The 13777-nt window shown below is 39.9% G+C and overlaps 1 protein-coding gene across 10 annotated transcripts in view; it reads left to right on the top strand.

Annotated features, from left to right (window-relative positions):
- Positions 1-13777, top strand: part of ubr4 (ubiquitin protein ligase E3 component n-recognin 4) — a 183920-nt gene that overhangs the window by 157943 nt on the left and 12200 nt on the right. For all 10 annotated transcript variants that reach the window (XR_005945414.1, XM_041207463.1, XM_041207469.1 and 7 more), the window contains 8 exons: positions 2058-2138; positions 2433-2520; positions 2696-2823; positions 7443-7550; positions 8075-8194; positions 10785-10975; positions 11341-11514; positions 11786-11885. Coding sequence is in view for 9 of the 10 variants with exons in the window: in XM_041207463.1 (XP_041063397.1) it covers positions 2058-2138; positions 2433-2520; positions 2696-2823; positions 7443-7550; positions 8075-8194; positions 10785-10975; positions 11341-11514; positions 11786-11885 (990 nt within the window). In the remaining variant the exon portion in view is untranslated. The remainder of the gene's footprint in view (positions 1-2057; positions 2139-2432; positions 2521-2695; positions 2824-7442; positions 7551-8074; positions 8195-10784; positions 10976-11340; positions 11515-11785; positions 11886-13777) is intronic.

Raw genomic sequence — 13777 nt, 5'->3', positions numbered from 1 at the left:
CTCTCCCAATTTTGGCACTAGCCCCCAGATGTTAGTATAGAGGACTTTGCAGGACCGATAGGGCTAAAATTGCTGGAGCCTAAGTCGATGCCGGGTGGTCCATCCGGTTTCATTCATTTTTTGTGATTTTGTAGCAGTTTGTTAGGCCATTTCACAGGGCATGTAAGACTGAACCACATTGCTGTGGGTCTGGAGTCACGTGTAGGCTAGACCAGATAAGGACGACCGATTTCCTTTCCTAAAGGACATCAGTGAACCAGATGGGTTTTTACAACAATCGACAATGGTTCCATGGTCATCTTTAGACCTTTAATTCCAGATTTTTATTGAATTCAAATTTCACCATCTGCTGTGGGAGAGTTCGAACCTGGGTTCCCAGAGCATTACCGTTGGACTCTGGATTACTAGTCCAGCGACGATACCACTGCACCATCGCCTCCCTATTAATTACCTTGATTTCCTCACTCTTATTAGCCGCTAGGTTACCTTCTATTTCTGGTACGTAACTTGTGTTGTCAACTGTGAAGACAGACAAAAAATATTTGTTCAATTTCTCTGCCATTTCCTCATTCCCCATGATAATTTCTCCTGTTTCTGAGTCTAAGGGACCAACGTTTATTTTAGCTACTGTCTTCCTTTTGATATACTTATAAAAGCTCCTAACAATTGTTTTTATATTCTTGGCTAGTTTATCCTCATTCTATTTTTTCCCTTTTCATCAACTTTTTGGTGACCCTTTGCTAGTTTCCAAAACACTCCCAATCTTCAAGCTTGCTATTACTCTTAGCAACATTATAAGCCTCTTTTAATCTAATACCATCGTCAACCTCCTTAGTTAGCCACTTTCTTGCTGAGTTTTTATTTTTCAATGGAATGTATTTTTGTTGAACATTTTGAATTGTTTCTTTAAATGTTTTCCATGTCTTTTAGTCTATTTATCCAATCAATCCTAGCCAGTTCTGACCTTATACTGATGTAATTGGCTTTGTTTAAGTTTAAGATTCTTGTTTGTGATCGGAATAAATAGTTCTCAAACTTAATGTGGAATTCACTTGCATTATGATTACCATTTCCCAGAGGATATTTTATGATTACATTACTAATTTACCCTATCTCCTTGCATAATACTAGATCTAAAATAGCTTTATCCCTAGTTGGTTCAACAAAATACTGCTCCAGGAAACTGTCACGAAAGCATTCTACAAACTCATCTTCCAGACCATCTTTGCTAATTTAATTGGTCCAGGCTACATGAAGATTAAAGTCCCCCACAGCTATTGCATTGCCTTTGTTACAAGCTCCAATAATTTCTTGTTTAATGCTTTGTTCAATGGTATAACTACTGTTAAGGGGCCTATAAACATCTCCAACCCATATTGATTCTACTTCTTGATTTTTTTTGAGCCAAGATCCTTTCTCACTAATGTCCTTATGCCACCCTTTAGTATCAGGGCCATCCCTCCTCCTCTTCCATTTTGCCTCTCTTTTCAAATATTGTGTACCATGGAATATTTATTTTCCCAACCTTGGTCACCTAATCATGCCTCTAATGGTGATTATATCTAAACCATTTTTTTTATTTGTGTCACCTGTTGGTCTATCTTATTGCAGATACTCCATGCATTCAGATAAAGTGACTTCAGTTTTTTTTTACTATTATTCCCTGAATGGACCTTACTCTCTGTTATCATTAAACATTGTATCTTCCTTTCCCTCTCAGCATGTCTTTACCCACATCAGTATTCTTTTTTATTGCCTTAACTTCTATTTTTAGACTTCTAAATCTCCCTTCATCCGAGCCCCCCCTTCCCCTCAGTTAGTTTAAAGCTATTTTTCGGTGAACTCTTATGCTTGTATACTCTGACCCTCTGTCAAACTCTGATTACTATTACCCGTGTCACTACCCTGCACTATTGCCTTGTCCTTTCTCTTTAACTTTCTAAATTTCTTCTCATGACACCTCCGTGGCAGAGAACAGGTTGTTCTTTTTGCTTAAAGTATAACTATTATTTAGTAAATGTAATACTGATAATCTAATATCTGTGGGTATTTTTCAGCTTCTCGTGAACAACAAAATCATCAGCTTGGACCTACCTGTGGCTGAGGTGTATAAGAAGGTCTGGTGTCCAGCAAATGAGGTGAGTGCAAACCAACAATATAGAGCGATCAGTACATAGAATGTGTTCCAGATGGAAATACAAACCTGCAATCATTAAAGATGCAATTGGCTGCTTGATTGGAGTGGGAATTGTAGGGCATCTCTGAAAAGATCAACTAAAATGGGTTGAAAAGATTCACAAAGAGTGAGATGTATTCTGGTGCCAGAAGGTCTATTTCAACTGTTAGTATATTTAATGTTTGACACGAGTGTAACTGTGAGCTATAAGTTCCAAGTGATTATCCAGTAAGTAACTTGTTTGACTGTTGCCCAGGGGGAGCCAATGCGTATAATTTACCGAATGCGAGGACTTCTTGGAGACGCAACTGAGGAGTTTATTGAATCATTGGATTCAACTACAGGTAAAGACATGACTGACACACACATAATGGTTGTATTTTTAAGTTTTCTGTATGACCTTTTGTCCCAAAACTAAATCATTAAACATTTCTGTTGCTCTGACATTCATTGTCTGCGAGACAGCTGTGATAGCTACTGTCACTATTCTGACCCTTCATTATTGTTTTTTCTGTGTAGATGAAGAGGAGGATGAAGAAGAGGTGTATAAAATGGCAGGAGTGATGGCTCAGTGTGGCGGTCTCGAGTGTATGTTAACTCGATTGGCTGGAATCAAAGACTTCAAACAGGGACGACACCTTTTAACTGTGAGTGTCTGAGGCAGCGTGTGTTCTGTTCTAATCATTTCTAGATGTATTGAACAAACGTTAGGGTTTGAAGTCCAGATTCATGGCACTGGTAAAGCATTAGCTTGTACTCTTAAGTTTCCACAGATTTGTGCCCGAATCAACTATCGAACATTCACATCCCTTAGAACAAAGAACCAGAAAAGTATACAGTGACGTTTCCCAGAGACTCAGTACTATGACCGCTGCTCTTTTTGATATACATAACCTGGACTTGGGAATACAGGGCATAATTTCAAAGTTTACGGATGACACAAAACTTGGAAATGTAGTAAACAGCGAGGAGGATAGTACAGCCTCAGTAGGACATAGACTGGTGAAATGGGCAGATGCAAGTTAACTCAGGCGTGTGAAGAGATGCATTTTGGTACAGAGAATGAGGTGTGGCAATAAAAAATAAATGGCACAATTTATAGGGAGTGCAGGAACAGAGAGAGCTTTGAGGTGTACGTAAATCCTGGAAGGTAGCAGGAAAGTCGACAAGGCTATTGAAAATGAATATGAGATATAAAAAGAGACATGAGTACTATAGCAAAGCAATTACGTTAAACCTTTATAAATTACTGGTTTGGCCCCAGCTGGAATGTTATGTTTCATTCTGGGCACCACATTTAGGAAGGATGTCACAGCCTTACAAGAATGATATTGGTAATACGGGACTAAAACTGAAAAAGTTCTCCTTACAGCAAAGATTTAATAGAGTATTCAAATTCATGATCGATCGTAGAATAAATAAGTTGAAACTGTTTCCAGTGGCAGATGGGTCGGTAACCAGAAGATACAAATTTAAGGTAGTTGACAAAAGAACCAGAGGTGAGATGGTAATTTTTTTCAGGCAGTGAAATTTTATGATCTGGAATGCACTGCCTGAAAGGATGGTGGAAGCAGATTCAATAATAGCTTTGAAAAGGAAACTGAATAAATAGTTGAAGGGAAGAAATTTACAGGCTGGGGAAAGAGCAAGGGAAATGGCACCAGTTAGATAGCTCTTTCAGAGAGCCAGCATAGGCACAATAGGTCAAGTGGCCTCCTTCTGTGCAATGGTTATAAAAGAAAGGAGCCAGCTGCAGGTGTTCTTAGAATAATAGTACTGTTGTTTTGCAGGCTGCACAAACGAGAGCAGTTAATCCAGTGTGGATTATTTCTTGGGACAAACTATTTGTATGCTAGAAATCAGAAATTAAAAAGGAAAATGCTGGAAACGCTCAGTAGATCAGGCAGGATCTGTGGAGAGCGAAACAGTTAAATTCTCAAATTGATGACCTTTCATCAGAAATGTAGGATGTTAGAAGTTTAACAGGTTATAGGCTAGTATAGGACCAGAGAAAAGGAATGGTGGGGATAGGAAAGAGTAGAGGATAGGAGTGGTTAAATGAAGGCAAAAGGAGATAGTAATGGAACAAGTATAGAAACAAGATGGGTCCAAAGGAGGTAAGAAATGTTAAAGCATAATCATTACCAACGCCTGCTGTCTCCGAAAATGGACTATCATCTAAAGTTATTGACTCAATATTGAGGCCAGAAGACTGTAAGTACTTAATCGAAAGATGAGGTGCTGTTCTTTTCGTGCCTGTGCTGAGCTTCATTGGGACAGTGCAGGAGATGAGGTCAGAGTGGGATGGAAAATTAAAATGGCAAGCAACTGGAAGCTCTCAGGATCATGCTTGCTGATTAAATGGAGGTGTTCAGCAAAGCAATCACTGTCTGCAATTGATCTCCCCAGTGCAGAGGAGACTGTATCAGTATACTAAGTTGGAAGAAGTATAAGTAAATCGCAGTTTTACCTGGAAGGCGTCTTTGGGCAATGGGAAGATAGAAAATGAAAGGCCAAATGTTGCAATCCTGGGAGCCAGAGTTGGGGGTGATGGAAGAGAGGATCGGAATGTTGCAGAGAGAATGGTCCCTTCTGAATGCTGAGTGGGGGTGCAGGGGTGGGGTAGGTATTTTTGGCAATTATCTCAGGAATTATCTCAGGCACTTTCACCTGATTTTGGTGTCAGAAACTCTGGGCAGAACTGCATGTGGCATATTACTCCCATGTCACATGTAAGAATAAATCATCTGCTGGAGTGCCTGACACACCCAGGATTAATGTCCTGTGCCCCTAGCATTATCTTCACAGTAGCCCTTGAATGTTCTTGCAGAAGTTGTATCTTGCTATTGTTCTCACAGTCCTTGGTAATTTTCATTTACAGTGCTTAGTCCTAGATTTTTAGAAACATTCTCTGACATCAATCTGATCTTTGATTAATGCACCTTCCCATTTCCTGAGTTCAAAAGCAGAAACGCACCAAGCTACTTTTGCCAATTGTTACCAAAATCGTTACCTGTACTTCATGATGCTGTCACAAATCAGCTGTGCCAAGAACTAAGTATTTTGTTAGCTAGCTGTTTACAGTTGCTCATGGCCATAATCACTATTGTCTTCTCACCCAAGCAAAATATTGGTGTGCGTCACATTTGTTTTAGGCAGCATCTACACCTTATAAACAATATTAGACACATGAATTGCAGCAGCAACTTCTGGTGCATTTCTTCGAATGGTGCAAATTGATGACCTATTGGAATTAAGCTTTATTTTCACGGAAACTGTGGCAACAGCAGTTACAATTGTGCTTTGATGACAGGAGCATTTTGGACAAGCAAGAACTGTTTTTAAATAGCGCAAGGAAAGACTGAGAGCACTCTTAAGGAACTCCCATTGTATGGCCAGGCTCCTTTCAAGGAAGCACCTGCCCAGCTTCGATGTATGGTAGACCCCTATGCAATATCGTTCTTTAGTGATTGCATCCTATGGCTTGAGGAGCCATATCTTCTGACCACTCAATGTCCAAACATATACTATCCTGTGAGGCTCTCACTTCAGACCCTCACAATGTGTTGGATCACTCAATAAACTGAACGACCAGGTGATAAGTTAATACCAAATGAGAAATGTATGTCCAATAGCATTCTTCTCAGTCGTATTTTATGATATGCCTTTCCATATTTCATGGTTGACATAAGGTTGCAGCCTATTTCCATTCAAAATATTGAGTTACTTTTGATGGGGGCAACTGGGGGAATAACACCTAGTTCCTCATCCAGTATGTTTCATACTGCATATTTTATGTAATAGTCCTGTGAGATCACTATTTGCCCCTAACTGGGACCTAAATTGATCTTTCACTGTTAATGCATCATCTATTCAAACGTTCTGTGACAGTTTTTAATCATGGAAAACTGGAATTTCCTTTTGGAGGGTTAGTAATGACTTTATTTGATCAATTATATTTGATTTTACACTTTGGATGTGCTAAAAGACTTTGACTATGATGGTTTGATGGCCTGTGTATTATGTGACTTGAAGAACTTGGAGTTGATGCTGGTCCCATGGTATCACTGCTTTTGTCCTTGATAGAGGTAACGGGGCTATTGAAGTAATCTTGATGAGTTAGCACAATATTCCCTATAAATAAATACTGCAGCCCCACTGCATTGCTAATATAGGGTGTTGATGTTGGGTTCAGAGGCAGGGCCCCCAATCAAGTGGGTGGCTGTGTCGTCAATTGTGTAGTACTTATTGAGTATTGTTGTCGCACCTTACCATGTAAGTGGCAAGTATCCTGTCACACTCCTGACTTGAGCACCATAGATATTGTAGAGACTTTAAGATGTTAAGATGTGAACCATTCGTCGAAGTATCTGACCTCTTGCTTGTGTAATAACTAAACATAGACTAGATTTGGTAGCTGTCAATAAAGTTGGCATTTGTCCTTTGGAACTGGCATTTTTCCCCCAGCAAAGTCTTCTCTCTTTCTCATTATTGTACTGTTACTTTGCTACAATGTCTACAGTGTTTATATGGCCACTCCAGTTATGCTTTCAGCCAGTGCTATTATCTCCTGGAGAAGAAATCCAGTGTTCTAGTCACAAGTCATTCGACCTGCCCCTTCTCATATGTATTCCTGTATATCACTAAGTCAGGTCTCAGTCAACAGGATCTGTAAACTTCCTATGTAGAGTAACTCCCATCTATTAACTAAACATGGACTAGATTTGGCAGCTGTCAATATGTTCTTGGCATGTGTCCTTTTGGGACAGGTATTTCTACCCCTGCAAAGTCTTCCCCCTTTCTCATTATTGTACTATTACTTTCCTACAATGTTGAGGATGATGAATAAGAGAGATTATCTATCATGTAGAGAGTCTCACTTTTTAAATGACACATTCTCCACACATCAAGCTCCCACTCAGTCATCCTGCAGATTTTTCTGCCTGTTTTGCATCTTATGGTTTTAATTTTTTCATTATTTGGATAGTCAAACTGGCCAGGGTTTGCATGTAGGAACAGGACACCGCATGCATGGCAAATCATCATCAGATGAGTGTTCGCTCGCATGCAATTCCCTGGAATGAATCCAGATGCCGAATTATTCAGAGTATCATTTGAAAAAAGCTGTGCAAGGTATTTTTTGATGATTTCTACAGTATTTGTTGGATCACTTGAACTGAGACTTTAAACTCAGGTCGGGTCAATGCCAAGTTACATGTTTTGTACTAATCAAATGTAACAAAGTTTGTTTTTCTCTTCTTCCCAGGTGCTACTGAAGCTGTTTAGTTACTGTGTAAAAGTGAAAGTGAATCGACAACAGCTGATTAAACCAGAGATGAACCCACTGAATGTAATGCTGGGAACCCTTAACCTGGTGAGTCTCAGATCACGAGTGGAAATATTGTAAACTTGGTTATGTTCATCAGAAATTACCCAAAACAAATGGAAAGTGCTACCTCAATCCAGTGGCTTGCTGTTGCATAAGTTTTGTCTATACATAGCAAAATGTTTGTGTGGAAAATTGTAAATAATGATGGGGATTTCCAAGGTTCTTTTACTCAAAGTTATGAGAGCCAACTATTCAAAACAAGCAGTTCTATTGTTAAGTAAAATGTTGAATATTCATTGAGATTAATACCAGAAATAAGTTAACAAATACAGAGAAAATCTAGAGAGCAAGGTTCTCCAGATAATGACTTCATGAGCCCAGACAGAGATAAATCTGATGACCTTAAGAACTTCCTGGAATTCTCAGACCCAAGTTGAAAACCTATATTTTGCATTATGTGGCCAACTGTCAAAAACAAAAATTGCCTGTGCTGATTAAAAAAAAATTTTCTTCAGTATTTTGTTTGTTGGTGTTAGTTTGTGTTTAATAAGATATTGCTTGTATTCTAGGCATTGCTGGCAGAGCAGGAGAGTAAAGACAGTGGTGGTGCAACAATTGCTGAGCAAGTGTTGAGCATCATGGAGATAATTCTAGATGAAGCAAATGCAGAGCCACTGACTGAGGACAGAGTGAGTATCTTATGCAAATTCTCAAGATCCGAAGATTCTTCCGTAATCTGAGCATGAAGAATGGAGCGAGAGGGAGACCATCACATGTGGAACTCTACTCCAAAAAGGAGTCAACACCTAAAGCAGAGACAATAAAATATTAGGGGAAAAAAGGTTGTGCTAATTTGAGTAGCTCAGTAACAGAAAAGCTGAGTTCAGCACAGGTATTAGTAATGGTACTGCAATTCATGTTGACATCCTGACAATTGAGGAAGAGGAGACCTTGAGTGTGCTCCAGTGAGTCATGCTGAAAGTTCAAGTGTCAGGCTTGGCTGTAATTCCCTCCCATCTCCCTCACGCAACAAAAACCCACATTGTACTAGACTACTGACATTCACTGGCAAGGCTTATTTAGTTTTTTATTCACTCTTTGGATAACAATGTCACTGGCAAAGCTGATATTGGCCATCGCTAGTTATCCTGGGAAGGTGATGGTGAATAGCCTTCTTGAACCACTGTAGTCTGTGTGAAGGTTTTCCCACAACATGGTTAGGTAGGAATTTCCGAGGTTTTGAACAAGTGACAATGAAACAGGATTGAACTGCAATGATGCGCGTCCAAGTCAAGAAATTTTGTGACTTGGAGGGGAATTTGGTGTTCCCATGTGCTTGCAGCCTTTGTCCTTCAGGAAACCTTGGTGAGTTACTGCATTGTATCCTGTAGATGGTAGGCACTACAACAACGGTGCACCAGTGGTTCTTGGGCTGCTGAAAGAGTGGATTGCTTTGTTTTGGGTGGTTTTGAGCTTCTTGAGTGTTGTTGGAGCTTCATTCATCCAAGGAAATGGGGAGAATTTTGTTGCACTCCTGACTTGTTCCCAGTAGACAATGGAGAGGATTTGGGGAGTCAGGTAGTAAGCAACTCACCACAGTATACCCAACCTCTGACATGCTCTTGTAGCCATGGCATTTATTTGGCAAATCCAGTTGAGTTTCTTGTTTCTACACCCCAGGATGTTGATAGTGGGGCACTTAGTAATGATAATGCCGTTTAATGTCAGGGGATGATGGTTAAACCCTCCTGTTGGAGATGGTCATTTCCTGGTGTTTGCATGGTACGAATGTTACTTGTCACTTATTAACCCAAGCCTTGTTGCATGTGTGCATGGAGTGCTTCATCATCTGAATAATTGTGAATGGAACTAAACACTGAAGACATCAGCAAACACTCCCACTTTTGACCTTATGATGGAGCGAAGGTCCAGTAACCATCATGTGAGATAAGGGAGTGCCAGTACCAGTAGAACCATGTTCCAGCAATTGTTGGTGCATTTAGCAGAGGTGGTTAGGCACACAATTGGCACAATTAACAACAAATTGATCAAGTACTTTCTCCTCCCTATGGCTCAGAACCAGAACCCATAGTGCACTTATCCATTGAGCCATCTGCAAAGCTTATGTAGGGAATGAAAGGCAAAACAAAAGAAAAATGTGAAAAAAGTTGCTTTATTTACAGTGCTCCTCACATCAGAATTTCAGCTAAGATTGGCTGCTGAAAAAGGTCTTCAGTAAACTTTTGAATGTAGGGAGAGAGGAGGTAATGTTTAGAGGTCACAATAATGGTGGCTGAAAAAGCAGCCAGCATTGATTAAGTAAAGAGGATGGGGAAATATGGAACAAAAAAAGCATAGGTTGTGAATGGAAATGTAGGACTGAAGGTGGTTAGTGAAAAGGTGGGGTGAGGTCATGGAAGTATACATGATGTGGACTATTTTTTTGAACTTTCTTTCGGGATGCAGTAATTGGACCCATGAGTAATGGAATTGTGGGACATTGAGCAAATAAGATCATGGACAGTGGTATACTAAATGAGTAGCAATTTATGGAGTGTTGAGACAGGGCAGCTGGCAATGAGGACATGGGAGAAATTGTGGCCCCTGGTGATGAAGGCATAGTTAACCTCTCCATGGCGGTGAGAAGTCAGGGTGGAGGTGCATGATATTCTCAAGGTGGAAATGGGCAGTCTTGCTGAGTCTATGGTTGTAGGAAACTTGGCTCAGATAACATGCCAAGGTTTCCCACCAAAAGACTTTGCACAAGGTGACAGTCACGGAGGTAAATAGCAATAAAGGCACACAGGAGTTGATGGAAGCCAAAAGGCATGGGCTTCAGTTTTGCCTACATTAAGTTAGAAGAAAGCTTGATTCATTCAGTCCTGCTGGCTGGCAGTTTGAACAGCTGAGTGAAAGCTCTGGGGAATAGAGCAAGGAGATGGGGGCATCAGCATTTACGTGGAACATTACATTAAGATTCTGCATGATATTATCAAGGGAAAGAATCTAACCAATGAGGCGGAAAGGACCAAGGATGAACCTCTGCGATACAGTCAGAAAAAGACAAAGCTGGTACAGAGTTTACTCAACCATCTGAGTTCAAAGTTCATGAATTAGAATCATCTAGGTTGTTCAGGAACACAGTGCATAAGACATATTGAGATGTTTCTGTGCTTTTATTAATGTATACCCTTACAGCTGACCATTACGTCCTCTCTCTAGGTACAGAATTCTCTTGTGTAATATAAATCTGTAGCTGAATTTATCTCTTGCCACTAGGGTAACTTGCTGCTGACAGGAGACAAAGATCAACTGGTGATGCTGTTGGACCAGATTAATTCGACGTTTGTCCGTTCCAATCCCAGTGTTCTCCAGGGTTTGCTACGTATTATCCCATACCTGTCTTTTGGAGAATTGGAGAAAATGCAGATTCTTGTTGATCGATTCAAGCCCTACTGTAATTTTGACAAGTAAGATACAGTTGTTGGCCTGTGATTGGTGATTTACACATGTGAACATCCTGGAGCCAAGTACTTCCACTGAATACCTTTTGTAGAGCTAAATAATTCACAAAGTGGTGGGGAAGCATTTAATTTGTCTAAGTCAATGCAGCTTCACGCTACATCTTCACTTTTGATTAAAAGTGATGTGAATAAGGAGCCACTGTTTATGCTAAAATATTTAAACAAACGGATTTAAATTTAAATGTGTAATTTAAAGATTATTCTGAGCATCCTGCACAGCCTTCCTTTCACTTACTTGCCCAGTTTTCACTGTGATTGTTGTCCTAATGGCCTTTCTAATCCTTTCCATCCCTTTTTTATCCTGCTCTTAGATATGATGAAGAACATAACACAGACGACAAGGTTTTCCTGGATTGTTTCTGTAAAATTGCTGCAGGAATCAAAAACAACAGCAATGGACATCAACTGAAGGAACTTATCCTGCAGAAAGGAATAACCCAGAATGCTTTAGAATACATCCGGAAACATATTCCAAGTGCCAAGAAGTGAGATTCATTTCATGAGTATTGAGTGTTTAAAATTATTTAATTTTTCGATGTATCATGCAATCTTTTATGGGGAATTGTTGGAGTCAAAGAAGTGTTAATGGAAGGGTCGTTGTGAGGCTTTGTATACATCAGGAGCAAGGGGGGTGGGGGTGGCAGGAGGTGGGTGCCGGCCATAGAAATATATAATATCTGGAACCCCACTCTAATCCTGATAGCTGGCTTGTTAACTGAAACTCCAATTTTAAAATGTACACTTATCTCCTTATAGCCTTGATGCAGATGTGTGGAAGAAGTTCTTATCAAAACCAGCTCTTCCATTTATTCTCCGCCTACTACGGGGACTGGCTATGCAGCACCCTCCCACACAAGTAAGTTGTTTTTCTCTCTGTCTAAATTCTCAATCTCCCTCATCACCAATACTTTCCCTGGCTCTTGTACACTTCAGTATTGGAAAGCAGAGTAGGCTGCTATTTTGTGGAGAACTGGACCTCCGTAATAGGGTCTAGCTTCAAATAACACGCTTATCTGTTGTGGGGTAAATTTCATAAATTCTCAAGCACAGCTTTCGAAGGACTAGTACAAGGAAAATAGAATAATGCGGAGGAAGGATGGAGAAGCTGTAAAGTGAGCCAAATAGCCTCTGCCTCCTCTCAGCAGATCAAGTTCAGGCCAAATGGTTTCTGCCTCCTCTGGCAAGCTGAAGTCTGGGTGAGATGGCCTCCATCCTCTCTTCACAGCTGAAGCTGAGCAGGTGATGAGCAGATTTTTTTCAAACTTGTTTTATTCCAGTAATTAAATGAATTTAACTTTGGTTTTGAAGTTTATAATATTTTGTTGTGCAAACCTTTTATATTTGCCATACAATCAACATTCTTATTTAAAGTTTGGACAAAAAGGGAGCTAGAAATTAACATTGTTAGGAAGCAAAATGCAGCTTTAAGAGAATTTTCAGTATTGTAACAGCAAACAAGGATGCAGAATGGGTTGAAAATGCAGATGTACCAATAATAATTAACTAAGAGTAGTTTGTTCCTTTTGAAAGGTATTCACCAGAGAGGCACTACTAAACTCCATGACTTTGATATTACTAAGAGGGACATCATCCGAGATATCATTTAGTTTTTTTGAAATCCCAGGGATGAACAATACACTGGAGAGCAGTAACTGATGCTCAAGACTTAAGAGGTGGATAAAGGGTTTGCTAAAAGAGAGCAAGTCATGGATTGTATTTGGGGGAGTCAAGTATGCCTGGGGAAATCAGTTAGTGAAGTCTAGGGATTGATAATGGGCCTTTAGTGTTTCTGATGTACAAAAATGACTTGGATTTAGAAACAATGTAAGTTGGTCAAACTCCCCAGCATTGTAGAAGTGGTGAGACAGTAAGGTCTCACGAAGCATCAACAAAAAGTCCAAGATAGTAGCTGCCAGTGACCAAATCTTGTTGGGTTATTATACAGAAATAATCCGCAAAGCCATGCTGCGTTACGTTGTCTGTTTTTGATTTGTTGGACCACACTGACATGGCTGAATTTATAGCCCATCCCTTGTTGCCCTGAGCCCCTAAAAGGTTGGAGTGGAGCAACATGTGGGCAGCAAGTTCTCTTCCTTGAAGAGCATTAGTGAAAGTTGGGATTTTACTTTTCATGGTCATTATCTGGGTTTCGACCACAAATTACCAGATTTTATGGAATTCTCTTTCACAACTCCCACAGATTACCAGTCCAATACTGTGACCACTGTGTCCATAATGGTATACAAATAGACAGATGCCCCAAGCTGAAGTTGTATGTTATGCTGATCAAATCGCACCTTGAATACAGCATTTAATTCTGTACACCAAGGAAATGCATGAGCTCTGGAAGCAATGCAGGAACCAGTTGTAAGGATAATCCCTGTGTCAGATGAATAAGCAATGAGGAAGTTTGTAAAAACTTGGGCTTTTCACCCTTGAAAGGGAAATGAGAAGTTTGATGAGCTACTAATTATGAAAAAAATGGTTAATCATGATATCACGTTTGCTCCCATGAATATATTGAGGTTTTACAACAATCCAGCAGCTCTAATGATCAGTTTTTTGGTAGTGCAAACCTATAAAATATCAGTTTTTCTACAACTTGCCTTGCTGGAATTTGAACTCGCCATATTTAGTACCATAACCACTGCATGACCATATCTACCCCCAACCCATTTCAGATGTGCTGCACACAGTATGCATTTAGTTGGATCTGATTTATTTACGCATTGTTAGAATGGTGCCAGA

This window comes from Carcharodon carcharias, chromosome 15 (genome assembly GCF_017639515.1).
Source record: "Carcharodon carcharias isolate sCarCar2 chromosome 15, sCarCar2.pri, whole genome shotgun sequence".
Classification (NCBI taxonomy): domain Eukaryota; kingdom Metazoa; phylum Chordata; class Chondrichthyes; order Lamniformes; family Lamnidae; genus Carcharodon; species Carcharodon carcharias.
This window is presented reverse-complemented; position numbering and strand designations above follow the sequence as displayed.